This window comes from Leishmania infantum, chromosome 36 (genome assembly GCF_000002875.2).
Source record: "Leishmania infantum JPCM5 genome chromosome 36".
Classification (NCBI taxonomy): domain Eukaryota; phylum Euglenozoa; class Kinetoplastea; order Trypanosomatida; family Trypanosomatidae; genus Leishmania; species Leishmania infantum.
This window is the reverse complement of record NC_009420.2, coordinates 439,285-466,298: the sequence shown is the minus strand read 5'-3', so window position 1 is coordinate 466,298 and position 27,014 is coordinate 439,285. Positions and strand designations below refer to the sequence as shown.

The 27,014-nt window shown below is 58.0% G+C and overlaps 11 protein-coding genes across 11 annotated transcripts; all 11 read right to left on the bottom strand.

The window, feature by feature from the left end:
* Positions 1–360: 360 nt before the first annotated feature.
* On the bottom strand, positions 361–1,476 carry ALD (fructose-1,6-bisphosphate aldolase; the record flags this gene model as incomplete). Its single annotated transcript, XM_001469440.1, has 1 exon — positions 361–1,476. One exon carries the CDS (start codon positions 1,474–1,476, stop codon positions 361–363), a length of 1,116 nt encoding a protein of 371 aa, XP_001469477.1.
* Positions 1,477–2,408: 932 nt separating this feature from the next.
* LINJ_36_1310 (putative 40S ribosomal protein S9) lies at positions 2,409–2,981 on the bottom strand (the record flags this gene model as incomplete). Its single annotated transcript, XM_001469441.1, has 1 exon — positions 2,409–2,981. One exon carries the CDS (start codon positions 2,979–2,981, stop codon positions 2,409–2,411), a length of 573 nt encoding a protein of 190 aa, XP_001469478.1.
* A 1,747-nt stretch (positions 2,982–4,728) lies between these two features.
* Positions 4,729–7,050, bottom strand: LINJ_36_1300 (conserved hypothetical protein; the record flags this gene model as incomplete). The annotated part of the gene is made up of 1 exon (XM_001469442.1): positions 4,729–7,050. The coding sequence occupies one exon, from the start codon at positions 7,048–7,050 to the stop codon at positions 4,729–4,731; it is 2,322 nt and encodes a 773-aa protein (XP_001469479.1).
* A 537-nt stretch (positions 7,051–7,587) lies between these two features.
* Positions 7,588–9,342, bottom strand: LINJ_36_1290 (conserved hypothetical protein; the record flags this gene model as incomplete). Its single annotated transcript, XM_001469443.1, has 1 exon — positions 7,588–9,342. The coding sequence occupies one exon, from the start codon at positions 9,340–9,342 to the stop codon at positions 7,588–7,590; it is 1,755 nt and encodes a 584-aa protein (XP_001469480.1).
* A 1,815-nt stretch (positions 9,343–11,157) lies between these two features.
* LINJ_36_1280 (conserved hypothetical protein) lies at positions 11,158–12,648 on the bottom strand (the record flags this gene model as incomplete). The annotated part of the gene is made up of 1 exon (XM_001469444.1): positions 11,158–12,648. The coding sequence occupies one exon, from the start codon at positions 12,646–12,648 to the stop codon at positions 11,158–11,160; it is 1,491 nt and encodes a 496-aa protein (XP_001469481.1).
* A 556-nt stretch (positions 12,649–13,204) lies between these two features.
* On the bottom strand, positions 13,205–13,969 carry LINJ_36_1270 (conserved hypothetical protein; the record flags this gene model as incomplete). The annotated part of the gene is made up of 1 exon (XM_001469445.1): positions 13,205–13,969. One exon carries the CDS (start codon positions 13,967–13,969, stop codon positions 13,205–13,207), a length of 765 nt encoding a protein of 254 aa, XP_001469482.1.
* A 735-nt stretch (positions 13,970–14,704) lies between these two features.
* On the bottom strand, positions 14,705–16,585 carry GPI10 (GPI alpha-mannosyltransferase III; the record flags this gene model as incomplete). The annotated part of the gene is made up of 1 exon (XM_001469446.1): positions 14,705–16,585. One exon carries the CDS (start codon positions 16,583–16,585, stop codon positions 14,705–14,707), a length of 1,881 nt encoding a protein of 626 aa, XP_001469483.1.
* Positions 16,586–18,015: 1,430 nt separating this feature from the next.
* On the bottom strand, positions 18,016–18,438 carry LINJ_36_1250 (conserved hypothetical protein; the record flags this gene model as incomplete). Its single annotated transcript, XM_001469447.1, has 1 exon — positions 18,016–18,438. One exon carries the CDS (start codon positions 18,436–18,438, stop codon positions 18,016–18,018), a length of 423 nt encoding a protein of 140 aa, XP_001469484.1.
* Positions 18,439–19,639: 1,201 nt separating this feature from the next.
* On the bottom strand, positions 19,640–20,647 carry LINJ_36_1240 (conserved hypothetical protein; the record flags this gene model as incomplete). The annotated part of the gene is made up of 1 exon (XM_001469448.1): positions 19,640–20,647. One exon carries the CDS (start codon positions 20,645–20,647, stop codon positions 19,640–19,642), a length of 1,008 nt encoding a protein of 335 aa, XP_001469485.1.
* Positions 20,648–22,068: 1,421 nt separating this feature from the next.
* Positions 22,069–23,982, bottom strand: LINJ_36_1230 (conserved hypothetical protein; the record flags this gene model as incomplete). The annotated part of the gene is made up of 1 exon (XM_001469449.1): positions 22,069–23,982. The coding sequence occupies one exon, from the start codon at positions 23,980–23,982 to the stop codon at positions 22,069–22,071; it is 1,914 nt and encodes a 637-aa protein (XP_001469486.1).
* Positions 23,983–25,745: 1,763 nt separating this feature from the next.
* Positions 25,746–26,858, bottom strand: LINJ_36_1220 (conserved hypothetical protein; the record flags this gene model as incomplete). Its single annotated transcript, XM_001469450.1, has 1 exon — positions 25,746–26,858. One exon carries the CDS (start codon positions 26,856–26,858, stop codon positions 25,746–25,748), a length of 1,113 nt encoding a protein of 370 aa, XP_001469487.1.
* Between the last annotated feature and the right edge of the window lie 156 nt (positions 26,859–27,014).

The window sequence follows — 27,014 nt, the reverse complement described above, 5'->3', positions numbered from 1 at the left end:
GAGATGAATGCCGAGTAGGGCACTACGCTCTCCATGGCAATCGTGCAGCGTACTTTGGAATGCCCACAAAGATAAAGAGAAGTTACGGCGCGCGCGCCCGCATCCTCCCACTCAGTCGATAGCCGACAGGCTGTCGTCATTGCGTGAGATGAGGAGAGGCACGTTTGAGCCCTTTACATCCGAACTCGAAAGTCGCGGCAGCCGCCTGAGAGAGCCTCCGTCAACACGAAAATGGCACTGCATGGGATGCGCTTGCAAGGGAAAAAGGAAACGAGAGAGCCCTCTTTTCAATGCCCTCGATTCACACAAGAGAGACGCGCAGCCATGCCAGTCATCTCGACCATGACGCGCAAAAGGGTTTTAATAGGTGTTGCCTTTGACGTACAGGGACGAGGAGGAGGCGTCGTCGTCGGCGCGCTTGTACTTGCCAAGCTGCGCCATCGAGTTCATGCGCGCGCGGTGCAAGAAAGCGCGGCGTCCGGCAGCGACGCCGGAGTCCTTTCCACCCCACGCCTTCAACGCAGAAGATTGAAGCGCGCGCGCGTACGAGAAACTCAGGAAATACGGCCGTGGCAGCGGGCTGTTGTTAATCGCGTTCAGGTACTCGCTCGCCTGGACCTCGCTCAGCCCACCGGACAGGAACATCACGCCAGGTAGCATCGCCGGCATCGTGCGCGCAAGCGTCATCACCGTGTAGTGCGCCACCTGTGCCGGTGCCGCCGTCTGGCCGGACTCGGCGCCGGGAACCACCATGTTCGGCTTCAGCAGGCAACCCTCCCAAATAACGCCGTGGCGCTGCAGCGCCGCCACCACCTCGCGCCACACGTGCTCTGAAACGCGCTGGCAGGTGTCGATATCGTGCTTGCCGTCGATCATCACTTCCGGTTCCACGATCGGCACAAGCCCGCTTATCTGCGACAGGATCGCGTAGCGCGCGAGCGTCTCCGCGTTGAAGCGCACTGCGGACTCCGACACCGTTCCGTTTTGGATCTTGTACACGTTGCGCCACTTGCAGAAGCGGCATCCCTTCTTGTAGTAGGCAGACGCGCGCTTCACGTAGCCGTCCAGGCCCTCCGTCATCTGTTCCCCTTCTGCGCCCTCGAGCAGCGGACACAGTCCCATGTCCGTCTTGATCCCAGGCACAACACCGCGCGCCGTCAGGTACTCTGGGAACGTCTGCCCGTTGCTCGCTTTCTGGCCAACCGTCTCTTCGTGCAGGATGACGCCGCTGATGTACTGCTCGAAGCCCTCCGCCTCCAGCATCAGCGCGCGGTACTGCCGGCGGTGCTCCTCCGTGTTGCTCAGCCCAATCGGCTCGAACCGCTTCGTGCACGAGCCGATCGACTCATCCGCCGCCAGGAGGCCCTTGCCCGGTGTCGTCAGCTTCTTGACCGTCGCAATCAGCTCCGACTCGTACGGCGTCTTGAGGCGGTTGCACGCCGGCAGCTGGCTCTGAAAGATCGTTACACGCGACATGGCGGATGTTTTGAATGGTCAAAGGGGTAGAGGATATGGGGTGTGTATAGTATGAGATAGTGGTGGATTGACTTCGAGCTTGAGAAACCTAGTTTACTGTGGAGTCGCGCGGGAGGCGCGCATTGTGTAGGACGTTGCCGTGGTGTGTGTTTGTGTGCGTGAGGGAAGGGGGTGAGGGGCGTGTCGGTGATGCAGTGAAGCGGAGAGTGGAAACGCACATAAAACGCAGAGGCGCAGAGCAGCCCATGTGCGGTGGGTGATAGGGCCGCTCGCGCTACAGTCCTCTGAGGTCGCGCGGAGCATACACACATTTACAGCGCGATACCTGGTTGGGGGAGGGACGCTCTTCTGGATGGCAGGCTGCGAAACGTAATGCTGCCGCCCATGGAGCTGGCAACGACTCAGCATCCATAGTGTTGATATCCGCGTCTGCTTTTCCGCCGCGCCTGCCACACCAACTGTCGCCGCTCGCTGTTGAAAGTCAACCACACAAGCAAACTTAGCGGCGGATAGTCAGTGGCACGTGGAGGCAGATTCGCGCCGTCCGAGAACTCGGACGAAAGAAACGCGAGACGGTACGGGCAAATACGGAGATGACGTCCTCGCTGAGAAAACCCCCAGCGACAACTCCTGCCATGGTGGATGCGTGGATGCGCATGCTTTGTGTAGGGATTTGGGCGGTGAAATGATGATCATAGAGGAAAGCAAAAAAAAGCAAAACGAAACGATCGGGGCGTTTTCACAACGTCGTATACGTGCCCAGTCAGTGCCGCGTACAAGACGGACGCGAGGGGGGGGTCGGGCCGCTCTGTACACGTGCGACGCAGGGAGCCCAAAGGTACTCGAAGCGTCGATCGTATGAGAGGCAAACGCCTTCAGCCTGCACAATGCGTCTCCACGCCGGTGCGGCACAAGGGCGTGCTTCTTCCATCTTACTCGTCGTCATCGCCGCCGCCGGCGTGGCGCTTGGCGGCCTTCGCGCGCACGCGCTTGACGCGGCCAGGTCGGCCGTTGCCGAACGGCGAAGCATCAGCGAAGGCGATGTGGCGCTCACTGCTCACGCGCACGATGAAGGACGGGATCGTCACAATCTGCTTGGCGACGGCGATGTGGCGCTGCTGAATCAGGACGCGGGCGTGGTGCACGGACTTGGCGAGACCGGCCTTGAAGACGATGGTCTGCAGGCGGCGCTCGAGAATGTCCGGCACCGTCAGCGACAGCACGTAATCCAGCTTGTCCTTCTCCTCGTCGAGGAAGCCATACTCGTGGCAGCGGCGCATGATGGCGGAACCCTCCAGCAGACGGCGGGGGTGGTTCTCCGGCAGCGTCAGCAGCAGACGGGCCGTGCGGCGCATCTTGGACAGCGTCATGTTCACACGCCAGATCTCACGCTTGCAGCGCAGACCGTACTGGCCGCACAGCTTCATCTCGCGGTCGAGGCGCTCCTTCTCGAACGGACGACGCGGCGCCTTCCACACGCGGTTGAAGTTGTTGTAGTTGCGCATGTTTGAATCTTATCTGACAAAAAACACTATCGGTTACAGGTGAGAAGATGAGGTGGAGGAGAGGGACGGAAACAGGGAGGGTCGATATATACACCCGCACGAGAAGACGAAGTTGAAGCAGAGAGAGAGAGAGAGTAGGTGAAGGTGGAGCACAAAAGGGCCGACTCAAGGCACCCTGTGCGCTCCATGGCCCTGTCGGCGCAAGGCAGTTGAGCGAGGGACAAGAAAGGGAGCCGCTATTCCGGTGTCATCGCCCTCTAGTCAGCAAAGTACGCAGGGTGTTTGTTTCTTTGTGATGGTTTGCTAACCAAGCCACCAACTCTGCCTGCTGGCTGCAAGAAGCAACAGCAGACTCCTGTGTCCCTTTTGGTCATGCTCCATAATTCGCATCATGGTGTATTTTACGTATCGCAGTAATTTCTGAAAGTGTCCTAGCCTGCGACACGCGAGTTGCACGTGTCTTGTGGACGTTAAACGTGACATAAGTAGGATGTTGGTGGGGGAACTTCTGAAGCTGGTAGATCTGCCTGGCGGATGTGTCTGTGTGTCTGTCTGTGTGTGTGTGTGTGCACAAAGCCTACCCGCGCCTGGAAAGATGCAAGCGCATCAGAGGACAGGCAATTGGCAAGGTCGGAAAGTAGTCGTTACTGTGTTTTCGGTTTTCTTTTTCTTCGTTTCCTTTCGCTGCTGACGTGCGCGCTCATCGTGGAGCAGCATACGGGACCACCACCACAGCAAACGAAACAAAAGATCGAAAAAGTTATGCCACACAGCGAGACCAAAGATGGAAAAACAAAGCACACACAAGTAAGCGGTGGCATGTGTGGTGTGGCACGAGGAGCGAACGTCGATGGGTGGCCGAATGGTCCAGACGCTCATCGAAGTAAGAAGACGCCGGCGGCACATGAAGCTGGAAGAAAAAAAGACGCTGTAGGAACGGGAGAGAAGGGAACCGAGCGCACACACAAGCACATCACACATATATATATATCTCAACAATCTAGCGACAGCACACACACACACACCAACACACTCACCGCCGAGGTGCGGCGATGTCCTGCAGCGCAGCGTACGCATCCACACGCGCACACAAAGAGAGAAACCCACCTGAGGGGAGCCATCAGTAAGAAGCATGTAGAAGGATTAAGCAGCCAAGCTTACGCGCACAAATTCACCACCCTCGAAAGCAGGAAACAACCTATACACATGCGTATGCGTCCGCCCTCTTCCTCTCACGTAGGAGCGCACCGGCACCCATCAACAACAAAAAACTCTACATATGTATGTATAAAGAGAGCTGCTTTGAATCGTCTTTTGCGAGAGTCTGCGCATGTGCGTTGCGGCCCATGATATATATATATGTATGCGTGCGTATGAACCTCGACAGACAAGTCCGGCGTGTCATTCCACTCGAGCACAAGCCCGCCGGCCGGGCACACACACACACAAAAAAAAAGAAGGCGCCTCATTACGGCGAGAGAGAAGCGCACCAGGTCGATGGTGAACGTGGGTTTTATGGGTGCTCTTGAGAGGCGCTTGAAGACGGATCGGAGGGCAGATATTCCGAAACGGTTTGCCACGAGAAGCCCCTCCTCCCTTTTTCACACAAAAACATTGGAAGAAAGGGACGTTGTCGGCATGCTGGATGCTCGTGTGCGGTAGCGCTGCGTCGGACGAGAGGAGAAGCTGCGACGCCGCCTCCGCGATTCGTTTTTGTCGACCAACGCGCCCAAACTTCACTTTCCGGCTACATGGCATACTCTTTCTGCAGCGCCTCCACCTCTGGATTGAGCCGCCACCGATTATGCAGCACCGCAAACTTCACCAAAGCTGAGAACATGGCACGATGCGGAGACGGAATACTGCCGTCGACGGCAGCACCAGCCGCAGCATCAGCACCAGTGCATACGTGCCGCATCCACGCCTCGAGCACATCCTTGCTCAGCCCCCTCAAAGTCACCAGCTCACGTACATACCGCCCCACTGCAGCACTGAACGGACGCTGAAAAAGGATGTGCTGCTCCACCTGATCACCGATCGAGTGCGCCGCTTTGGGGCCTTCATTCTCCTTGACTACGTCATCCGACTGGCTCGTTGTACTCGCCAGCATAGTCGAGGCGTCTAATGACGGCGGCCAACGGTTGCGGCACCACAACGTGAGCCGCGCTAGCATAGCGGCATTCTTCTCCAACACTACCGATAACGTCGCAGGATCACACAATGCAGCGGTAACGATGCCCTGCTCAGTTGACGAGAGATCTGTGAATCGCTGACGAAACAGCCGCGGCACCGCATCACCGGACGGCTGCAGTTGCGCCTCAGTGAACGCCGAGGACACGCATGCCTGAAAAAAGTCCGCAGTAGGCGACGCCGTTGCATCCAACAGAAGCTCGTGCCCGCGAGCCTGCAGCAGACCAGTCTTGCCTTCCGGCACCCCCGGGCAAAGTAGCAAGTGCAGCTCACCCTGTTGAATAGGTAGCGAGGGAAGCCGCACAGAGCCACTCAATCGCGCTACAGAAGCAAGACTCATCTCCACCGCCGGTTGCCCGTCGGACGGCCGGTGCAGGAGAAGAGCAGGAAAAGCCGAGACGCTGCGCCCGCAACTTACTGCGGTCGACTTCGCGCTCTTCAAGTACGCATCTACTCGCACACCGGCGCCGTCTGTCGCCGCCAGGAGTCGATCAAGAAGCCGGTCATACCACTGCCCAAGTGCGTCCTTCTCCTTGCCCCAGCTCCACCGTTCAACCGGCAGGGTTAAAAACGGCGTCGCGCCTTCGGCATCCTCGCCCAGCAGCTCACTAAAAACGTGAAACGGAGATGGCGGAGGCGACGGCAGAAGCGCAGCTCCCTGAAGCACCGCTTTAGTGCTTTCCATTGTCTTGGAGAATCTTTGTCGCCAGACTGCAGACGCCGAGATCACGGACATGAGCAGCAGCTTCGCTGTCAGGAGTACCTCCGCAGAGAACTGCAGCACACCACCCTCACACGATGGGAGTCTTGCAGCTGCCGTCGACCGAGTCGCTGTTGCCGATGTGTGAGACTGCTCAAGCTGTCGGTACTGCACTTCGCGCAGCGCGTCGTTTATCAGGGACAGCAGCACAACGGCCAAAGACCTTCGAGACTCCAGGAGCACGTCAAGCACGTCGAGCGAAAGCGGCACCGCGCTCACAATCGGCAGCGGCATCATGTTTGCCGTCATGGAGGCGCTCGCGCTGCTGACTCCCAACCTCTCCCCATCAGTGGCACCCGCGTCAGTGGTGACGAGCTTGGCAGGTGTGAGTACTCCTAGCGACCCTTCCAGCGGTGCAGCCTGGAGGCCGCCAACTGTTGCATCGTCTACGCTGTTCGACGTTGACTCTGCATCGACCGCAATACCCCGACCCTCGGTCACGCTCATTTGGATGCGTTGCGCCGACGGAGTGCACCGGCCGCGCGGCAGGATGGGCGGCGTGGGCGAAATGGGCGGGCTGACCCTTGAAACAGAACTCGGGTGCTGAACCTCGCTCTCAGCGCGGTTGCTCGACTGCGTCTCCGAGACTGACCCCTCCGCTTCCCGCATCTCCAAAAGTGTGCGTGGAAGTGTTTCGGCGATGAAGCAATCCGGAAAGAGAAGCATAATCAAGGTGAAGAGGTCGCGAACCTGGCATTCGGAGCGATGCTGATAAGAGGTGCTTCGCGACTTGTCTACCGTGGAGGAGAGCGGTGCGAAGCTGAAGAAGCCGTCGGCAAGAAGCGACGCTGCTGTCCCGATAAACTTTGACGACGGCATCAGAAGCGTGATAATGCCCACCTCCTCGCGTGACGAACTGTCAGCGCTTACGGGCGCATCCAGGGGAGTGATGCAGGGTGAGTCTCCAGTTTTCATCGCCACAGCAGGTGCATTCGCGTTGTGCGTTACAGTGAAGGGCACCACCACGCCTCCCACCATGGCGTCGCGAACCACTTGTTCTGCTGTCTGCTCCCGTTGGCTGGCGTAGGTCATGACTTGCAGCAGCGCGCGGTAATGCCGCAAGTTGGAGCTTCTCGCTACGGTGGGCGTAGCCGTAGGTGTGGAGGAGGAGCAGCGCATTCTGTGCCCTTCGCATGCGTGCTGCACTAGTGCTTGTTCTGTTTCGCATCAGCTACGCACATCGAAAAGAAAGGGAGTGTGTGTGGGAGAGAGATGAAGGTGGGCCCATGAAGATGAGGGGGCACCTTGTTGTGTGGCGGCAAGACAAGCACCTCTCTCCAAGAGCGCATATTCGCCGATAATGTCGGGCCGATGCGCACTGCTATTCACCCATGTGTACCTCAGTAGAAAGGACAGTGCAGTGGTATCACTACCGCCCTCCTTTGCCTGCTTTTTTTTGGTTCATTTTCTTGTGTGTGCCTGCATCTGTTAACGAGGGCCGACGAGACTGAGTAAAAGTCTTCACATGTACACACACACACACACACACGCACACGCCTCCAAACAACAAACAAAAAGAAGAGCTCCTTCGAGAATGTCCGCAACGCGCTGCTGTTTGTGTCGCGTGACCCTTTGCACCCGTTACACCGCAGCACCGCGTACAAAACACCCCCACAGCGCCAAACACATGCGCGCGCACCTAGCAGCACGCTCAGATCACGCAACAGGCGCGCTCGGCTGTATCCGCTTCGCCAGCTTTTGAAACACCACATCGAGACGTGGGTCATTCACGTCAGTCACGTCGCGCAAGATTTCGTGCTCAAAAAAAATGGCCTCCTCCTCCATAATTTGCTGCAACGCGCCGCACTCTTTTCCGTAGTAGGGCAGCAGCGACAGGGAGTGGCGAGTCGGAAGCAGATCACGCACGCGCTCCCAACGGCGGCGGATCAGTGAGGCCAGTGTCATTTCACACCGGGCGCAGTCCTGCTGCAGCCTTCGGCGCAGCTCAGGAAACCGCTGGCACGCACCGAGGTAGAGCGGCCCCGGGTCCACCCACTCGGAGAACTCGGGCACTGACATTCCAGAATCATCTCCGCTTGCCGCGCATGGTGCGGTGCCGGCTGCCGGCCCCGCCACGGCCACCATCACCTGCAGGGAGTGCTCGGCACCGAAGCGAACGGCAAAGTCACAGAGAGAGGCGGCGATCGCCTCCGGCGGTAAATCAAGCGAGAGCCCTCGGCCCACCACCTTCGCCAGCTCATCCATGCTACTGTCATCCTGATGCCTAGTCTCAAAGACGGCATGGTTGCACAGCACGAGGGCATCCCCGGCTAGCATGCGCCACGTCTTGACCGTGGGCAGAGCGATCATCTTCTGCTCCACCGGCGAGCGGCGTCCATCCTTCTTCATGGACCAGTGGCCAAAACTCCTGGCGACGTTGTAGTACGGATTGCCGTCAATCATGTCCCCGACGGTCGAGTCCACTATGCCGCCTGCCTGCACGACACGCCGGTACTCCGAGGTGCGAAGCGGGCTGTGGTCGATGCTCAGCGGCACCGTTCGCTCTCGTGATGCGTCCAGTCGACTCTGCATACCGCCAGTCAGCGCGTTTCGGGCAACGCCGAAGGCACGTGAATTGCCCACACAACCGACAGCGACATCGAGACAAAACGGTGTGTGGGCCAGCAGCTCCCGTACTTCACGCTCGTCGGCCGCTTCTGCACACGCGAGTATTCGCTGCGGAGAAGGGGCTAGCTGCTGCTTGTGCTCCGTCAGCGCTTGCCGCTGCTGCTCCGCCAGCCAGGTTGGGGTCACGGTGGCCGAGAACCACACACCGCGACAACCACTTTCCTCCGGCGGCAGCGGCGATGGACGGGGATCCTCTGCGCCTGCATCTCTGCCTCTTTTTTCCTGTGCCGAGGAGGGGTACGGCGGGCGTCGACCAGCTTTACACGCACGGAAAAAAGCCGCGTCAGCACTGATGGCATACTGCTGAAGCTCCCATTCCGTCACGAGACTCCCCGACTCCGTGTGCATACCACGTCTCCGGGCCAAGGCAGCCATCATGATAGCAAGGAGGGGATCAGAAGGGTCTTCCTTGCGCAATATGCGTAGTTCCGTTGGCAACACAGTGTGCATGCTCAGTGCCTTGGCAAGGTAGCTGCTCACAAACGTAGATGCCTCTCGGCCCGTGTAGCTGTCTAGCAGACCACCTGCCACCATCTCCCCCAGGAAGGGCTCTTGGCACTGCGAAAGCGACCACGCGGCGGTGCCGTCGGTGGGGGTCGTCGCCGCGCGTTGGGCAGCGGCCGCTGCCGTCGACTGGTACAAACCCCTGTTCTTGCCATTGAAAACGCTGAAGGAGTCCATGTTGTATGAGCTGGCGAGGTTCATGACCTCGCACGTGCCGACATGAATGTAGGGCAACTTCAGTCGCTGCATCATTTTGTGCTGTAAAGGGAACGCCTTCATGATACTCCTTTGTCCGGCAATGCCTTGCGCATCAGCACAGACGCGAAACGGCGCGAGCACCTTCGGCAGAGGAAGGGGTGCGCCACGGCAGCGTGACGCAGCAGCGGAGCCGCGCAGATGAGGCGCGAAACGTTAGTTGGCTTTGATAAAAAATGGAGACCATAGTCCGGGCCACGAGCTGGTCATGCCAACATCCGTGTGGTGAGCATGCGTGCATGTGTTTGTGTTTCAGAATGGGCAGGGAAGGAGAGAGTCAAAGATGTAGAAGGAGGAGCAACCGCAAATCACGTGGCAGTGGCGACGCGGGCGACAGAAGAACGAGCAAGAGAGACACAATTCGTCTTCGGCGACGCTGGGGCGGGGCACAGAACGCGCTCAGCCGGAGTCGTATCCAGAAGCCAGAAAGCGAGAAGGCGCACGGCGTACACGACTTCCGCAGTATCCGCACACCAAAACCGCATGGCAAGCAACGCGCACAGTGTTCCCGCCTTCGGCGCCTAGCAGCACTGCATGTCAAGCAACGTGTAGAGCGAAGTCGCCTCCTTGTTAGAGCTTTACCGAGGCGAGAGATGCTGCAGGCATGCGAGTGCCAAACACCCATGGTTCTGCTGACGCGCGGTTCAAGGCGACCTGCACTTCGCGATAGCTTCTCGGGCAGCTGTACAACAACACAAGGGAGGAAAAAAGGTCAGGACATCGATGAATCGGCCCGTTTTGGGGCGCTCCGTAACACAGCCGCTAATATAAGTGAGCAGAGGCGTGAGCGATGAGGCAAACCAGAGTAACGGACAACACAGGTGCGTCCACGGGAGTCGTCATAACTGCGGAACGCAAAACCGCATAACACTGAAGCCGAGTGCATTTGCTTTCTCTCTTTCAGTGCACACATTTCGCCATACAGCATCCACTCAACGCCAGCCTACCCCGGTCGGTCAGAGGCTCCCATCAGCCCGGTGCGAAGCAGCGGCAGGCACGCGTTGCCGCAAGGCGCCGACTCAGTCACCCGAGCACGGCCTGTGCCCCAAACTCTTCTCACCAACTCCGCTCCCCCGGAGTGGCGCAGAGGCCCCCCACCCCCTCCCACCACCACCACCACCACCAGTGGAGACCGAGAGCCGGGTGTGAGGTGCGTTCGAGCTGCACGGACGCTCTGCCGCGTCATACGGGTGGCACAGGCGTGTCTCCCCGCCGACGCCGGCAGCGGCAAATCGCTCTGATGGCCCACCCCCACCTGACGCCGTAGGTGCTTGGCGTCCCCACACACACTGTGCGTGGGTGGCTGGGTCCTGGTGCCACGATGCGGCGCCCCTCCCCCTCCTGAACTGGCTATCAGAGCTCAGAAAAACGGCAACAGGAAAAATACAAAAAAAAAGCAGAAAGGCAGCTGTAGTTCCAGCGGAGACTCGTTAAGGTGCCTCGAAGAGTTCCAAGTCGCACTGCTGCCTCGCCTTTGGCGGAAAGGGAAAAGCGAAGAGAAGAAAAAAGATGTGTATACGGACCCAGCTGTGAACGTTACGCAGGGCTGTATGGATGTCGGTTGGTCAGCGCATCTGCTGCTCGAAACGGATGTCGGTTTAGCTGGAGGTGAGGCCGCATCTCCGATGCCACCAGGCGGTCGGTCCCTTTTGGCGCTCCCGAGGGAGCTACAGGGCAGGCGTTCAGGAAACACGGCCGTGGCGGGGCATTGGCGGACTGTAAGCCATCGATGGAATCAAGGGGAAAAGATGCTGGGCAGCGCAAGGAATGCTCCGCGTGGCACCGTTCATTGCAGCTTGACTCCCCAGCGACAACACCGGTGGCCACCGTGGCGCTCCTCTAACCGGCGCTGTGCAGCTGTACTTGCTGTATCGGTCGGTAGTTGCTCATAAAGTTCTCGTGTTCATCCTCTGCCATCCTCATGCGCGCCCGCATCGAGTCGTGGAGCTGGCTCGCCTCCTCCTCCACAGACTTTCGCTGCTCGGTGACGCCGGCGCATTCACTGCGCTGCCGAGCTATCATGCGCTGCTGGCGACTCATAGCGAGGTAGGCCGAAACTTCATGTGCCAGAATCGTCTCAAAGCCGGAAGCTTGGTCTTCCACGAGCTCCGTACGCTCTTGCTCTTCCTCTACGAGACACCTCTCGACTGAAGTGTTCACGGCGCGGCGCGCCACTGGAGTGCACGGGAGAGTAGGTGCACCTGGGTTGTGCGGTGAAGCCTCTTGCGCCGTGCTGGCGTTGTCTGCCGCCGACATGGCTGACGGGTCGATGAGGGGGATTCCCTCTGACGAGTCCCTCGCCTCCACTGAGGAGTGCGCAAAGGTCACTTCTCTCAGTTTGGCCGGCTCCAAGGCACTCTGCGCCGCCACCGATCCAGTCTCTAGGAGCGACGCGCAGAGGGGTCGGGGCTCCGCTGCACCGACCTCGCCGAACAGTGGTACCTCGTTGGCCGCGGCGCAGGACGACGAGGACGCGTAGAAGTGCTGCGAGTTGCTCATCAAGTGCTGGACAGACGTACGCAGGAACGATATACTCTGCACGGAGGCAGAAAAGGGGGACGAGATAGACATAAACGACGTCACTCTTGTATACTGCAGGTTGAGATGAATTGTGTTCACCAAAGGCGTGGAGGGGCAACTGCGCGGCTCCGTGTACGCTGATGGGGCGCGCGGCAAGTCATCGGGTACCTCCTCGCCCAGCACCACGGCGACCATGGAACTGGCGTCGTCCACGGCGGGCCGCGCGTCCAATGTTTCAGGTGTTCCGCCAAGCAGACCTTGAGGGCTCCACGTGGCAGAGAACTCGCGCGTCGGAGCCGCCACGTGCGATGTATCGCACTTCGTGGCAAAGCTGGCGGTCGTCGGTGGAACACCTCCGGGAAGCAACGTTTCCTGACCTCCGGCCGGCGCCTTGACGCACACCTTGACATTTTCGGCGCCTCGAACGCTGCTGCCATGCTTGCCGGTTACGCTAGAGACGGAGAAGTGCTGCCGCTCGCCTTGGGTTGTATATCTCTGCCAGAGTGGAGCCGCTGCATCGTCATAATCTGCACTCCATGACCTGGTGGTAGTGTCACCCTTGTCTGCGAGAAGGTTTTGTGCCAGAGAGAGGTTGTTCTGGATGCAGCTAGCCATGTTCGGAACTGTCGCCGACGAGAGGGACTCCAAGGCTGAGTTGAGCTCCGCAGTGCCCATGGTGGAGCTGTCAAGTTGCAAAGGGGAGCCGAGCATGCCGTCTTCGCTGTCAACGTCATTTGTCTCGCGTGTTGCATGTGCCGCTGTTTCGGCCCCCAACGGCCTCGTGGTTGCGCGATCTGTCGAGGACTCCATCTGCGTATATATATATATATGTATTTATGTATGTGTGTCGGCGTTAGCCTGCGTTCCTTCTTACAGACAGCTGGAGCAGAGTCAATGGTTGCAGTTGGGTGCCTGTTATTCGCGACCCATGCACGTAGATGCCTAGTTCCAATACAGCGTTCCAGGAGCAGGTACGTTACCGTCCGCTGCACGAACAGTGGTGCGGTGGGTTGCACTTGTTGCAGGGTGTAGAGACAACAGCGAGGAAGACGGTGCACGCAAAGGGGGAGAGCTAGAGAGGTTGAGGTGTCCACAGTTGGAAAAAGGTGCGTCGCGGGTGCACCGCTACAGCCGCAATGGATGAGAAAGCCGCGAGTTGCTACACCTTGCTTCAGCTCCGAAGTGAGCATTCCAAACACGCCACTGCTCTTCTTCTTCCACCTCTTTTGTCCGCACTGCCGCAGAGCTCTGAAAAGCCTTCAACAGGAAAGTGTAAAGCACACACCCTACAATAAGCAGTGCAGCAATCAAACGACACTACCAAAACAAAAAGCTACTAGGATAAACAGACCTGTACAAGATAATCCTACCAAGTACCGGCACGCATGCTATAGTACCTCTGCACCGGCTTTTGCGGCAGGTAGCAGTCCAAAACGGAGCCGAGGAACGCAACGGCAACCCCGTCGTAGTACGTTGGCGCGCGGTGAATAAGAGCGACCTTTTCGCTGTCTAGCTTACTAATGTGGGCGTGAAGTAGGTCATTCACTGTCGATGTCGATGCAGACGCCCTAGGGGCAGGCGACTGAGTGGGTTGGCCTTCACTGCGATCCTCTCTGAGCGTGGTGAATGCATCGTGTGCGCCTGCGCCGCAGCCGGTTGCATTATGAAAAACTGTCGACAGAAAAGCCGCCGCGTATGAGTCCGTTTCACTCAGTTCGCTGATCATATCAAACTGCACGTCGTCAATGAAAAACTCGCGGCAGCGCTGGTTTGCCAGGTAGCACTTGATGCACTTCATCGCAGACGTGGTGGCGAGCGCAATGCACCCCGTGGTGAGCATCGGTTGAGTGCGCAAGCCGCGCAGAAGAGTCCAAGTAGAGAAGTGACGGTTGCGCTGGCCCTGCCTGAGACCGGCGAGGAAGTCGGCCTCCCGCTGGTCCTCCTTTAACAGCCGAAACGTGTACCAGCAGAGGGTCGCAGAGAACAGGGAGCCGACGCAGGCACCGGCGCGCGCGCCGTGGAAGTAGTCGGGGCCAAATGCACAGACGACATCGTCCTCCGCTGCTTGCTGCAGATACTGTTTCATCGCCGATGACGAGGATATCGCGGTGCGAGGTGACGAGGTCGCCATGGCTCTACGCTCGCCCGCCCTAGGCACCAAGAACCGAGAAAGGGAAGCAAGTACACTTCCTACGCAGGGACGTCTGCAAAGAGGGCGGAGGGAGGGGAGCAGCCGGCCGCAGCAGAGGTATGCGTCATGGGAAGCGGGACTCACACAGCGCAGAAACAAGACAGACGCGCATGTGTGCACACCACGCCGGAAAGATCTGCACGCACTCCAGAACTTTCGAGGAGGTGGGGTAAGGTCGGGTCATTAAGAAGGTAGTGGCGATGCACAGAAAAGGCTCAGCGCGCTCCTGCTGTACAGCAGCGCGCCGCCTAAGCAGCGTACTCCGTCTTACCCACTCGTGACAGCAAAAAAATAACTCACAACAGTCTCTAACGCGAGTTGCTTCTCGCACTCCGTCTGCTGTCTTTTCCATCCTCAACAGCCGCCCCTTTTTATTTTTGTTTTCGCTTCGCTGGTGATGCTGAGTTTTAGTGTTTTTTTTTGCGGTTGTTGTCTCTCTCGTCCGATAAAGCAAAAATGTACCCGAACCGGAAAAAAAAATACAGCAAGAAAAGAGAAGAAAGGAAAGAGCGAGAGGCGTTACAGAAACGATTACCATAGGCGGAAGGGATCAGCAGTAAACGAAGCGTATGAGCGGCCTTACAAAAAAAAAAAAACATAGCAAAGTAATAATGATAAAGACGATATCAGAAGGGCTGCTCGCTTGCCAACGCCGAAGCGCCTCTGCGCACCATCTCACGATTCGCTTTTCTGCGCTGTTTCCCGGGACCACAACTCGAGATAGCGGTCCTCGTGCTCTTCGAAGCTGTGCAGTGTGTGAAACACGACCACAAGTCGGCGGTAGCCCATTGGTCGCAAAAGATCCGCCTCGAGCAAGATGGCCGTATTCTGGAAGAGGATGATGGCGTCTGGCAAAGCAGGGGCTTCGCCTTTCGGCATTACGCGGAGCATCTCTCGCCACCACGCATCCTTCGACAGCTTGCCAACACTCTCCTTACCCCCGTCCTCGACGTCAAGCCTCGAAGCGACGCGTAGGTAGCGCCACAACGCGTAGGCTTTCGGCTGCTCCGTAAATAGGCGGTCCTGCGTCACCACTGGTACCCCCGAGACGGCATCTAACCTCATCCGGCAGTCTACCCACTCTAGTCGATCTACCTTGCCGTGCAGCTGCGCAAATCCAGGCGTCCCGTAGCAGCGCGCGAGCGTTTCCAGGTGACCAAAGTGTCGGTCGGCGCCACGAATTTCGCGGAACAGCGTCGGGGCGCCGCGGCGGTAGCCGTACAGGAGCGCAATCGTGAAGACCGCACTCGCAGCCCAGGAGAGCGTGAAGAGGCGCCGCACCGTGTCAGCAGACGGCACGGCAAGGCACCAAGACCGTCGTCGCACTCTACTCGATTGCTTCAGCGCCGACAGAGAACTGGTGCAGAGGAAGACGACGACCACACTGGATATCAGGAGGAGCAGCGGGAGCAGAAAGTAGACGAACCGCATCTCCTTATGCTCAAGACTGCTGTAAATCATCAGTGTCGGCGCACCTACAAAAGCCCACCGCTTTATTTCTTGCCGCAGTGTCCGCGAAAAAGAGCCGGAAAATAGCGTGCTCTGCGCATGCGGTGCCGAGCCGCTCATGTGGTGCTTCTCCGCCTCCTGCATCCAGCACCAGCACACAGGCATCCACACAAGAAAAAAGACGAATGGGGCGGCCATGGCCGGCAGCGTGACGAAGTACCAGTACGGCGCATGAACCCCATAGTATTTGCTCACACCCAGCAAATAGTTAAACTTCAGAAAGTTATACGGGGTGAAGACGAGACGGTGGTAAAAAATATAGTCGACGAAGCAGACCCCGGCACTGATGCCGACCACCATGCCGACTGTGGTGAAAGCAATAAGAAGACAACGCGCGACGCCCATCTTGCCACATAAGCGCCATGCGTGCACGATAAAAACCGGCAGCGCCGCAAACGCCGCCGTTACGCGCATTGCGCACGCCACACCGGCCCAAAGCAGAAACAACGGGTAGCTTGTCTGGTAGAGAGACAGCAGGAAGAAGAGAGACTCCGGCACGTTGGAGTAGCTGCGCACTCCTGTGTTGATGAGGAACCACTCCACCACCACCATGGCCAGCGTTGTTGACGCAATGGTCGGTGTGCGGCATTTCGCACCGGTGGATTCACTGACGGTGGAGGAGAGAGGGGCGGAGAACGCGTGGCGGCCTGACCTCCTCGAGTTCAGGCAGCGCCGAAGGTCGTCGAGGCGCTGTGCGAGGGCGAGCATGGTGCAGTCATGCGCAAAGAAGATGAAAGCCTGCACACACCGACTGGAGGCCCACACTGTCAACGCGGTGTCCGTCCCTGTGCACTTGAGCACGAGCAGCGGAGCTGCGAAAATTGCCGGAAAGACATAGGAGCGAATGGCCTCGTCCCACTCCCACGTGAGCTGCCCACGGCCAAACACCATTTTGTATGCGACCTCCTCACTCTGCCACCATTCATCGGGCGACTCCGCCGTCTGCAATGTCAGACAGAGAGTCACGCGATACAGCAGCAACAGCAGCAGTAGCCACCTCGACTGCAACGGGCGCGGCCACCGACTAAACGCTCCCAGCACGTCCATCGGAAAGCGTCAGCAGCTACAATCCACGTTTTAGTGACGGGTCGTTCCCTGTCAGCTCTCTGGGTTTGCAGCGGGCGAGTATGGACGGGGCGAACGCGTCTCTGAGAGTGGCCGTGTGCACGCGAGAATGCGCACGCCAACTGTCAGGACGTACGTGCAGTGTACCACTCCTTTTTTGTTCGTTTTGGTTTTAGTTTAATTTCTTGAAACTGTAACCTCGCTTGTCTTGCGTCAGTTCGATGCCGTTCTATTCGGAGTGTGTAGACGGGGTGATGCCGGCGTCGAACGCACGTGAGCGAGGTGCGCGCGGTCTTTAAGCGCTCACAGCGGTGTATTTCCGCCCGAAGCACTTTCGCTCTTGTACAGAAAGGTGCTCCGTCTATCAGAGTCAGAGGTAGGGAGCAGCAGCAGTGCATGAGGGAGATGAAGCAACGGGAGAAAATACGGCGACAACGTGGAGAGCATGCCCCTGGCCCAGCTCATGTGAGAAGTCAGCAGGACTCGGTGCGTGACAAGCTTGCTCGGTTACCTGGTCAAGTGCGATCTTGTCGCCGTCCTTGTGTGTATGTGCCTGTGTTTCTGGGTGACTTCACAGTTACTGTTTGGTTCGACTTAGCGAACTCGAGATTCTTTTTTCAGCATTAGAGCGTCACCATCATAGCAGGCTCATGAGAGACGGCAAAGTAGCTTGCCCGCTGTATCCGGTCACCGTGCCATGCCACTATTCATCCTCTCCTTTTCTTTTCGTCCTTTCGGCATGGCGCTTGGAATCTTTATCCGTTGGCTTGCGACCCAAGCCACGTACATGCGTGCACATCGGCGTACACGCCTGCAGATTCTTCCTACCTGCTCAAACGGAGGTAGTCGGCCCCAAGCCGTTGCACCCCTTCCCGACTCGCGGGGGAAACGAAAATAAAGAAAGCGTTGGCACGCGCACGAGCAAAGAGCGGGGGGGGGAGGGCAGCCGGCGGGCTCGCAACGGAGCAGGGATTGTCGAGGGGAAAGGACAGTAGAGGCTATATGAAGAGCAAGGTCAATCTTGAAAAAAAAAACACTCAAAGGACTAATAACGGAAAGCCTACCTACTGCGAGAAACTAAATGGACTACAACAGACGGCAGAACCAGGAAAGGAAAAGCAGGGTGAGCTCGTGTGCGAGTTTACGGGGAATGCTCACCAAACAAGTAGACCCACACACACACACACACACCTATGCGCACACGGCATGTATCACACAAGGAGTGCACCAGCGCGCGGAAGCAGCAAGAAGAGAAGCTGTATGATACAAAAACGAGTTCCGTCCGCGCATGATGGATGCGTGACCAAAACAGTCACCGTCGTCATCGCTCGCAGAGCATCGGTGCTGATGTAGCGCGGATGTTCCTGCGGTGATGCCGATCCACAGCGACTTTGTTCCTCACGTTTTCCTTGTCAATGCGGATGGACGCGGCACACATCGAAGGCGCCGCTGCCATCCTCCACGCCACGGCGCGTCAAGCTCTTCGCCTTCCAGATGCGCTGGTAGTGATACGCCATATCGTGCCCGTACCCCTGCGGATCGCTGTACACGGCCATCATATCATTCGCCCACCGCTGAAACTCCGGCACGTACTCGTAGCTGCAGTGCTGGGTGAGGTGGCTAAGCTCCTCCTTGCGGTTGCGCGGATTGGGGTGGAGCGTCTTTTTCATGCTTTCCGCTCGCTCCGCCTTGGACTCGTCGACAGTGCGGTTGGTGTAGTGCTTGGTGATACGGTTTTCTACGATGCCCTTGGCGGCAATAATGGTACGCACAGGCGTGAGTGCCGCCGCGGGTTGCGCACAGCGCACGAATGCATGGCAAGTGACACGACGCATTCTGCGGCGCGGAATGTCTGCTAGTAAGGGGAGGTGGAGGGGAACAAAATAAAATGAGAGAGAGAGAGCTACAGAAGCTACGGCGAAAGATAGCTTGAGCAACGAGCCTTTTTTTTCCTGCGAATGCAGCGACGTTGATAATCGAGGAGAAAAAAAAGGAAGAGGGGGCACTACTTCCCTTCGCACTGCCTATGATGAACGAATTCAGGTCAGACATGACGGCAGTGCAGCAGCCGAGAGCAAGTCGTCCAAAGGAGCAGAGAGAAAGAAGGGAAGGAGGGGGTTGCAGGCAGAACGAGAAGGCAAGGTGTCAGTGCCGATCATGGCAGCAAAGGATGCGCAGTCGATACGTGAAGGGGTTTGAGGTTACTTGCACACTCCCCAATCACTACGGTGATCCGTAGACGTCTCTCCTTGCACACATACCTCACCCGCCTTGGTGCCGTAAGAAAGAATGCTATGCAGAGGCTCAAGCAAGCGCCATCCGAACGTTATGAAAGTGTCTTGAGCACCAAAAAGAAAACAAGCCTTGTGCATTTTTTATGTGGACAGAAGGTTTTCACCGATTTGGGGGCGGGGGAGGAGAGGCGAGCAGTCGAGGTGAGCGGCTTACTCGACCCTCGCATGGGCAGGCTCCACAGGCCCAACGGCACCTAGCTTTCTGCTTTTTGACAGCATGGACCATCTCCACGCACACGAGCCCCCCCCGTCCCCTGTCGCTGTCAGATATGGTGCGCAGCATTTTCTTTCGGCGCGACAAACCCGCGGTAGCCTCATGTTTCCACAGTAAACCGCGCCTCCCCACACACGCAAGCGCACCGTCCTCGTGCCTCTGTTGCTCGTATTCGGATGTGCTCCTTTGGTGCCCCTTTTGATGGGGTGAACACTTCCCGCACATTTTCTGTTGTTTCTCCGCTTCTGTGAGCCGCCAAAGATCCCGGTCGTTCCTGTGAAGAGGTCCGCCCAACGATGCCAACAAAGGACATTCACCTCGAATCACTGACGATCTCTTCTTGGTTGCGTGCAGCGTCATCGCGCGAAAACAGAGAACCGCCGGCTCACATCACGCAGCAGCGAATGCACGGGCTGCGCGCGTTCTCGTGCGTTGCGCGTGGAAGCCAATTTCGACGATGTATGGGCATGTTCGACGAAGAGTGCTTCGCGGCGGCGGTAGGGGAGAGGTGGTCTCGAGCAGCCAGCATCACCCACTTGAACCCGTGTCGCTATCGGCTGCTCTTGTCGGGTCCGCCGCCGTGCGGGGAACGTGATCGAGCAAGAGCAACCCTCTGCAAAGGGCAGACTGCACCCCGGTGGCGTTCACGATGCGATCGCCTGTGGCGGGATCGCGGGCGTAAAGGCCTAAGCCAGTATCAGGGTGAAGGGCAACGTCCATCAGCAAGACCCAGCGGCGGTCCAGAAACGATATAGCACCGGGCGGCGGCGCGGCGGCGCCGTCACCGTCGTTTTTTTCACGCTCCCAGTATCGCTCGGAGGATTGTGCCGTTTCGAAGGTCATCGACGACATGTTGTCCCTTTGAACCCACACGAAGGTAGAGCAGGCCGCTAGCTCTGCAACGTGTTCGCACTCATTCAGCTCCTTATAGATGTCACGGATGACTTCAGCACGACCGCGGGAAACGTTCAGCAACGGCATCACCGTGCCCAGGCCAGAGGTCCGGAGGGGTGTAGAGGCGATGTTCGTCGACGCCTGCTGTGTCCTCGCATTTGCAAGAATTGGCGAGAGTGCAAGGTTCTTCATTGGAACACCTGGTGTACCATCGGCTCGAAAGGTACCGTAGGCCAGTCCTTGCGGATGCGACAGTACCACTAGCACCGTCGGCAACGTTGACGCAGTGCCGCCGCCGCCTGCTTTGTGTATTGTCGACGCTGCCTCAATGGAACGCGTGTAGTCGGCGACGGCCACACCCAGAGAGTTGCTGCCGTTCGTGATGGTGGAAGGGTGCGGCATGCAAAAGACGGGGAGGTAAACCCCCTTCACCCTTTGCTGGGCATCCAGCACCAGTACTCGAGACCCGCCGCCGCCGGAGACAGACTGACGCAGCAGTCGGTCACGGGGCAACAGCACGGTGGAGAACGTCTCATAAATGTTCTGGGGAGTAAGGTTGTACTTCTTTTTGGTCTGAAAGTGCTTCATGTTGAAGAACGCTACCGCCGTCCGGGCGAAGGTCGCTCGCGAGCCGCACAGCATTGCTGACCGTCGCCAAACTCGTCGCAAGCGTTTTCTATATTGGCGGGCGGCACAGTCGAGGAGAGAGAGGTGAGGTAGCTGAGGCGAGCGCCAACGCGTGAAAGGGATCCTCGGCACGTGCGTGCGAGAGGTTGTGAAGAGAGGCAGTGAAAGGAAAACGTGTGCCCCTCGAAATGCACGTGTGTTCGTCTATTTGTGCGTCTGTGCTAATGTGCACAGGGAAAGTCTATACGCCGTCGATAGGCAACTGAGAAATGTTTTTAAACGGTGCGCAGGGGCGACAGGAACTGTAGCGAGAACACAGACTCGAACGCACTGGAGACGCGCGCAGTCGAAGAAAGGTGAAGCTGCTGACCGCTACAGTAAAAAAAAAGGCACAGTAGAGGATAAAAGGACAGTCGACAGAAAAGACGGCTCAAAAGACAGAGGGAGCTGCCATGGTCGAGTAGACCGCTGTTGGTGCGCCTTGGATGATGGATCTTGGGGGAGGAGGCAGGCTGAGCTGAGCTGGGCTTGGGGAATGGAAAAGGATTCACTGCCGCGGACGCAGATGAGAATTGGACTTGCGCTTCTCGTACCACCCACATCCTTCAAAAGGCGTGCCTGTATGCCTACAAGCCCTTCTCCCCTGCCACGTTCCACTTTTTTCTTGTGCTTTTCTTTCCTTCTGTTGCTTTGCCCACGTCTCCGTGACTCGCAGACGTCCACACACGCACGCACATGAAAAAAACAACAACAAAAAACACCGTCGCTTTGCACGTCTGGCAAGGTCAAATGGTTTTCTGTTTCGTTCGTTCTGGTTTTCCGCGCTCCTTCTCATCGTCGAGCGCCCGGGGTGGTGCTCTCGTGCGCCCGTGACTTGCGCATGAGTGCTTTAACGCACCAACAAAGATAGAGAGAGAGGGAGGGAGGGAGATCAACTTTCTTTGCCGTCACAAAAACAACACAGAGAGAAAACGTAGCGCTGAGGATGAGGGTGGCAAGGGCGCAACAACAGCACTCCAACAAGCTTACGAAGCCGCGGAAGTGGCGTGAGACAGAGAAAAGCACCTGAGGACAGGCGGCGAAGGAGCACACCCTTGTGGGGATGAACATGCAAAGCGAGAGGAAAAGAGACGCAATGGTGAGCAGCTCTCGCACTCTTGTCACACGCTACTTTTCACATATGTGTAAACCGCGGTCTTGGCTTGAGAAGACAGATTGTGTGACGACTGTGTGCATGACGGTCTCGCCGCCCCTCTTTTCGACTCACCATCAGCATACGCAACTAATGCCTTTTTCGTCCACCTTCCTCTGTTCTGCTTCCCCACACCCATTTTTCTTTTTGCCACGCCTCTTAGATACTTTCCTTTTGAGAGATAGGGTTATCTTGATGTGCAGTCAAAATTTACGGACTACGCGTGCTGCTCTTATTGGCGCACTTAGGCCAGTAGCCGTGTCTCGAAGGACTTACGAACAAGCACGTGTCGAATGGACCCAACAGTGAGACCGCAGTAGATGAGGAAGATAGCGGCCAAGACAAAAAACGGCGCCAGCGTCGTGTGCGGTGGGTCGCCGTCCGCCTCAAATGGCAACGGGACGTTCATGGCGTAGAGCGTCTGCACAATCACGATTGGCTGCATGATGTTTGTCATTTGCGCGAGGAGGAGGACCATGCGAAGAGCACGGTTACCGCGGCGCAGCAGCACCCACTGAATGGCGACATTGTTATGCCAGTTCGAGAGGGCGACCGTGTCGCGGCAATCCGCAATGTCTCGCTGGAAGTGCCGCAAGTGCGCCTGGGCGTTCTCCAGTTCACGGCGAATGGTAGGATCAGCCACAAAGAACCTGTCTGCAAACATGGGCTGCAGCAGAGATGCGAAGAGCACCTCACGCCGTGCTGTCTCGGTACCGCACTCGCCAAAGCAGCGCCGAACGGCAGTGATGTGCTTCAAGACGGCATCCTGGTCCCTCTTTCGTTCCCTGACGTCGAAGACACAATCACCAAGCGCGTCGACCGCCTTGGCGAGGGTGATGCTGTCGAGGTGATGCCCCACCACAATTTGCAGGAGAACACTCATCGCAAACGGCGCAGTGAAGCGACGCTGCATTGTTGGCGACAGGGCAGCGGCGTAGCGCAGATGTGAGGTAGTCACCTCTGATGGTGCACAGTGTAGCTGCACCATGCGCAGCATGTCGTCCATCTCCGCAAACGGCTTTTCGTGTATGGTGAACATCCAATCCGCGAAGACGATGACAGCCACAGCGACAGGCTCCGGCACGGAGGAGCGCGGCGCGCCCATACGCACCGCCTCGAAGCGCATCTCCATCACACTTCGCGTGGCCGAGAGGGTCCCCTGCGACGAAACGTGAGCAGCACTACGCTTTTGCGTCTTTCCCGACTTCGCCGTTCGTTTTTTCTTGTCCGTGCTCGAGAAGCCGAAATTGCCGCCGCCCAGTCCATGCAGGAACCTCTTTTCGTCCGACGCGGTGGTGGCAGTCGTGGCGCCTGCGCAGTTCACATCATTTTCCACCACAGGCGTGCACATCAAGTTGAGGAAAACATAGTCGGACATGGTGCTGGAAACGTCGCTAGTGGCCAGCAGGCTAATGTCGATCGAATCAACCGTGGACAGGTACAAGCAGCTGTCCTTGGTTTCCTGCGAAATCGGCAAGCGATTCAGGAGTTGGGCGACTCGCTCCGCACTGCGCGGGTTCGAGCGGTCAATCTGGATGTCCAGCCACTTCGTCAGTGGCAGGATGGATGTGGTGCCGCCGGTAACACTGTTGCTGCTGTGCTGGTGCGGCTGAGGTTGTCCGCCATGCGGCAACCCTGCGTCAGTCGAAGGGTCGCTCATCCAGCTCCTGCCTGTCGGCAGCTGAAGGTTGTGCTGCTCTAGGTAGCTGAGAAGGTCCCCTGCTCCGTGGAAGAGTCGCGCGTACGGTGCAGTGTCCTCTGCGGCCTGGCACATGAACCACCAGTGCTCCGCGCTGTCCTCGATGCGCACTAGGTTCGACGCAGGGGCCGACCCGCCTCTCGGGGGCGCTGAGGTGTGTGCACCAGGGATCTTGCAGCACTCCGAGTCGTCCACTGTACTCCGATCGTTTTCCTCGATGCGCAGGTGCAAGTACGACCCGACAGCCTCAGGCTCTGCCTCCGTCATCCCTGGAGCGAAGCTGCGGTTCTTTAAGAAGGAGTTCACACGGCATCGGCTCTCTTTGCCAGGAGCGAGGCCGCTGAAGTCGATCACATCCGTTCCGTCGGAATGCACGTAGAGGTGGCTCAGAAGGGTGTAGTCGAACGGAGAGGGGTCAATCACCTCCTCGACGGTGGCATGGCGACGGTGGGTCTTCATCGCGCTCTTGCAGTGCCCGCGTTACCATTTAGATAGTACAAGGGAAGGAACAGCTAGCAAAAGGGAGAACGCGCACGCGAAGAATACAAAGAAAAAAAGAAAATGAGACAGAGACGAACAAAGAAAGGGCAGAAAGTGTGAGGCAAAACGACAGAGCGACGATGCAGACACACACAACACACAAAAGGGCGCCCGTGCTTGAGTGCTTCTGAGTCTGTCTTCTTGTACAGCTGCCAAAAGCAAGCAGGATCGGTGGATAGATGCGGAGAAAGATCCCCCCTCCAGCACCAACACCACCGCCAAACAAAAAGAAAACGGGGGTGAAGCGGCACGCAAAGCACGCGGAGGATGAAGAACCACCAGCAAGAATAAGGAGACAAGAAAAAGAGGTAGGTGTGGAAGAGCACTGGAGCGGTAATGATGTGCTTTCGCACGGACATCTGCGGGAGAGCACGCGCGAGAGGGCCGGCCCCTACGACGGCCACGAAAAAGAGCGATTCGCGAAACGAGAGATTCCGTTCTGAGAAGTCTCATCAATCACCACAGCGGCCCAGCCTGTTGGCTGCTTCGGTACTATGACCACTATCCCCTCAAGGCACCTACCTCCTCTACGGTCGCCAGCGCACAGCGAAGGCATCGATTGTTTTTCCGTTTGCTTTCACCGCGTCCATTCTTTTTAACATGACCTAAGCTCCACTCTACCGCGGACGGCCAGAGGCTCCCATCAGCCCGGTGCGAAGCAGCGGCAGGCACGCGTTGCCGCAAGGCGCCGACTCAGTCACCCGAGCACGGCCTGTGCCCCAAACTCTTCTCACCAACTCCGCTCCCCCGGAGTGGCGCAGAGGCCCCCCACCCCCTCCCACCACCACCACCACCACCAGTGGAGACCGAGAGCCGGGTGTGAGGTGCGTTCGAGCTGCACGGACGCTCTGCCGCGTCATACGGGTGGCACAGGCGTGTCTCCCCGCCGACGCCGGCAGCGGCAAATCGCTCTGATGGCCCACCCCCACCTGACGCCGTAGGTGCTTGGCGTCCCCACACACACTGTGCGTGGGTGGCTGGGTCCTGGTGCCACGATGCGGCGCCCCTCCCCCTCCTCAACTGGCTATCAGAGCTGAGAAAGACAACAGCAAGCACACACAAACATAATTTGAAGGGGAGAATGCAGAGGAGGGGCAGCTGCAGAGACTTAGAGACCCCGATAAAGGAGAGAGGTTTCTTCTTATCTCACCCACCTTTCTCAGTTAGAGCCGTAGGCACAGCATATTGTGGGTGCTGTAGTAGCAAAGCCAGACTGGAATCGAGTCCTGCAGCGGTAAACAGCATCGATACACAGAGGCACGGGAGGTAGAGATGGGACAAGACAGAGCAAAAACAAAGGGGGGGGACTTGATACAGCAAAATGGCTTAGCAAATGGATGCCCACAGTCGGTGGAGCAGGTGTGTGTGTGTGTGTACAGGGCGTGCGGCGATGGCAAACAGACACACACACACACACACGCACTCAAGCGCACATAAAGCGTGTGAAAGAACACGAAAAAGCAAAAAGCAGCGATGTCGGACGGAGGCCAAAGAAAAGACTGGAATGAGCACAAAACACCAAAAAGGAGAAGCGCACTGCCCTGACGAACGGGACATATATATATATATGTATACATGTAGCTCGACGCGGCTGTGCGGCGGCTCCTTTTGTGCTCACCCCTGCTGTTCTTCAAGAAGATAGAACGGCATCACGAGGCCTACATGGGGTGGAGGTGCACCATCTACTCCATAATGATGGCAGCGGCGTAGCTCACTGATGAGTCGTCTGCGTCCTTGCACTTGTTCGACTGCGAGTAGTGCACAAACTTCACTCGCGCCTTGTTCACTTCGTCTGCCCAGCGCTGCATCCCAATACTAATCGGCGCGCGTCCGCAAATTGTGTTCTTGGTCATCTGCAGGTAGGCATACCACCTCTCCAAGTCGCGCTTCTCCAGCAGCTCCATGGCGGCGTGGTCCATGGCGATGATGGAGTCGCCGATATTCGGATACTCGGAGCGCTTGTAGTGGTATGTGTAGGAGAAGCGCTCACCCCAGTGGCAGAAATCAGAGCTGAAGATGAAGAAATTGCGAGCATCGTCCATGTAGGGCTTGAGCACGTCGCAAATGGCCTTTTCGTCCTGCCTGTCGGTCCAGCCAACGATGATGGGCACGATTGCGACGCGCCCCGCTGCCGGCTGCGCCGGCGCACCGGTCGTCGTTGGTGGGTAGTGAAGAATGTGGGAGAGGTAAGGAGTCTCCATCTCGATCGAGTGCTCGGCCTCGTCCGTGCGGCGAGACGCCGTGGCCGCCCCTACCCCTGCCTTGCGCAAATCAGTCATCACACGATCCACTACGGCCGTGTCCACCCTCAACCGCCCAAACGGCGTCTCGTACGCGCTGGCGGCGGAGAGCTCGCACCCTTCAAAGCCTTTTGTATGCGACGGCCCAAGGATAAAGATGCGCTCCAGCTCGCTGCCTTTGGACCCTTTTGCGTAGAGGTAATCACGAAAAACCGCGAAGGCCTCGGCGGCGGTGCGGCCGGAATAGCTCATGCCGGCGTGCGGAGCAATCAAGCCCGTCATGCGAGCGCACTCGTGCCCCTCCTCGTCGTAGCAGTGCGTGGCCTCGCTGAAGTAGTCGTCGATGGTCACCTTTAGACGCTCTGGGATCGCCTCGTACCAGCCGCGGCCGTGCGGCGCCGCGTGTGTGGCGGGGCGCACAAAGCGCATTCGCGTCGCGGAGGGCTGCACAGTGTTCTGGAAAAGACGACCTGAACTGTGGCGTGCGGTGGCGGACGTGTTGTGGGACGGAATGGGATGCTTGGTGCAGGTGCGCTGCTGTTTGTGCGGCTTCATCTACACGTGTGTGCGACAGAGAGACGCCGCGGAGAAGTTGGTGAGGACGGGAAAAGACGCAGCGGCAACACACCGAGGCCATGCATGCAGCAAACAAGTAAGTGGGATTGCGCGCGCAGAGAGAGTGTGTGGTGTGGATGGGCGGGGTGAAGAAGG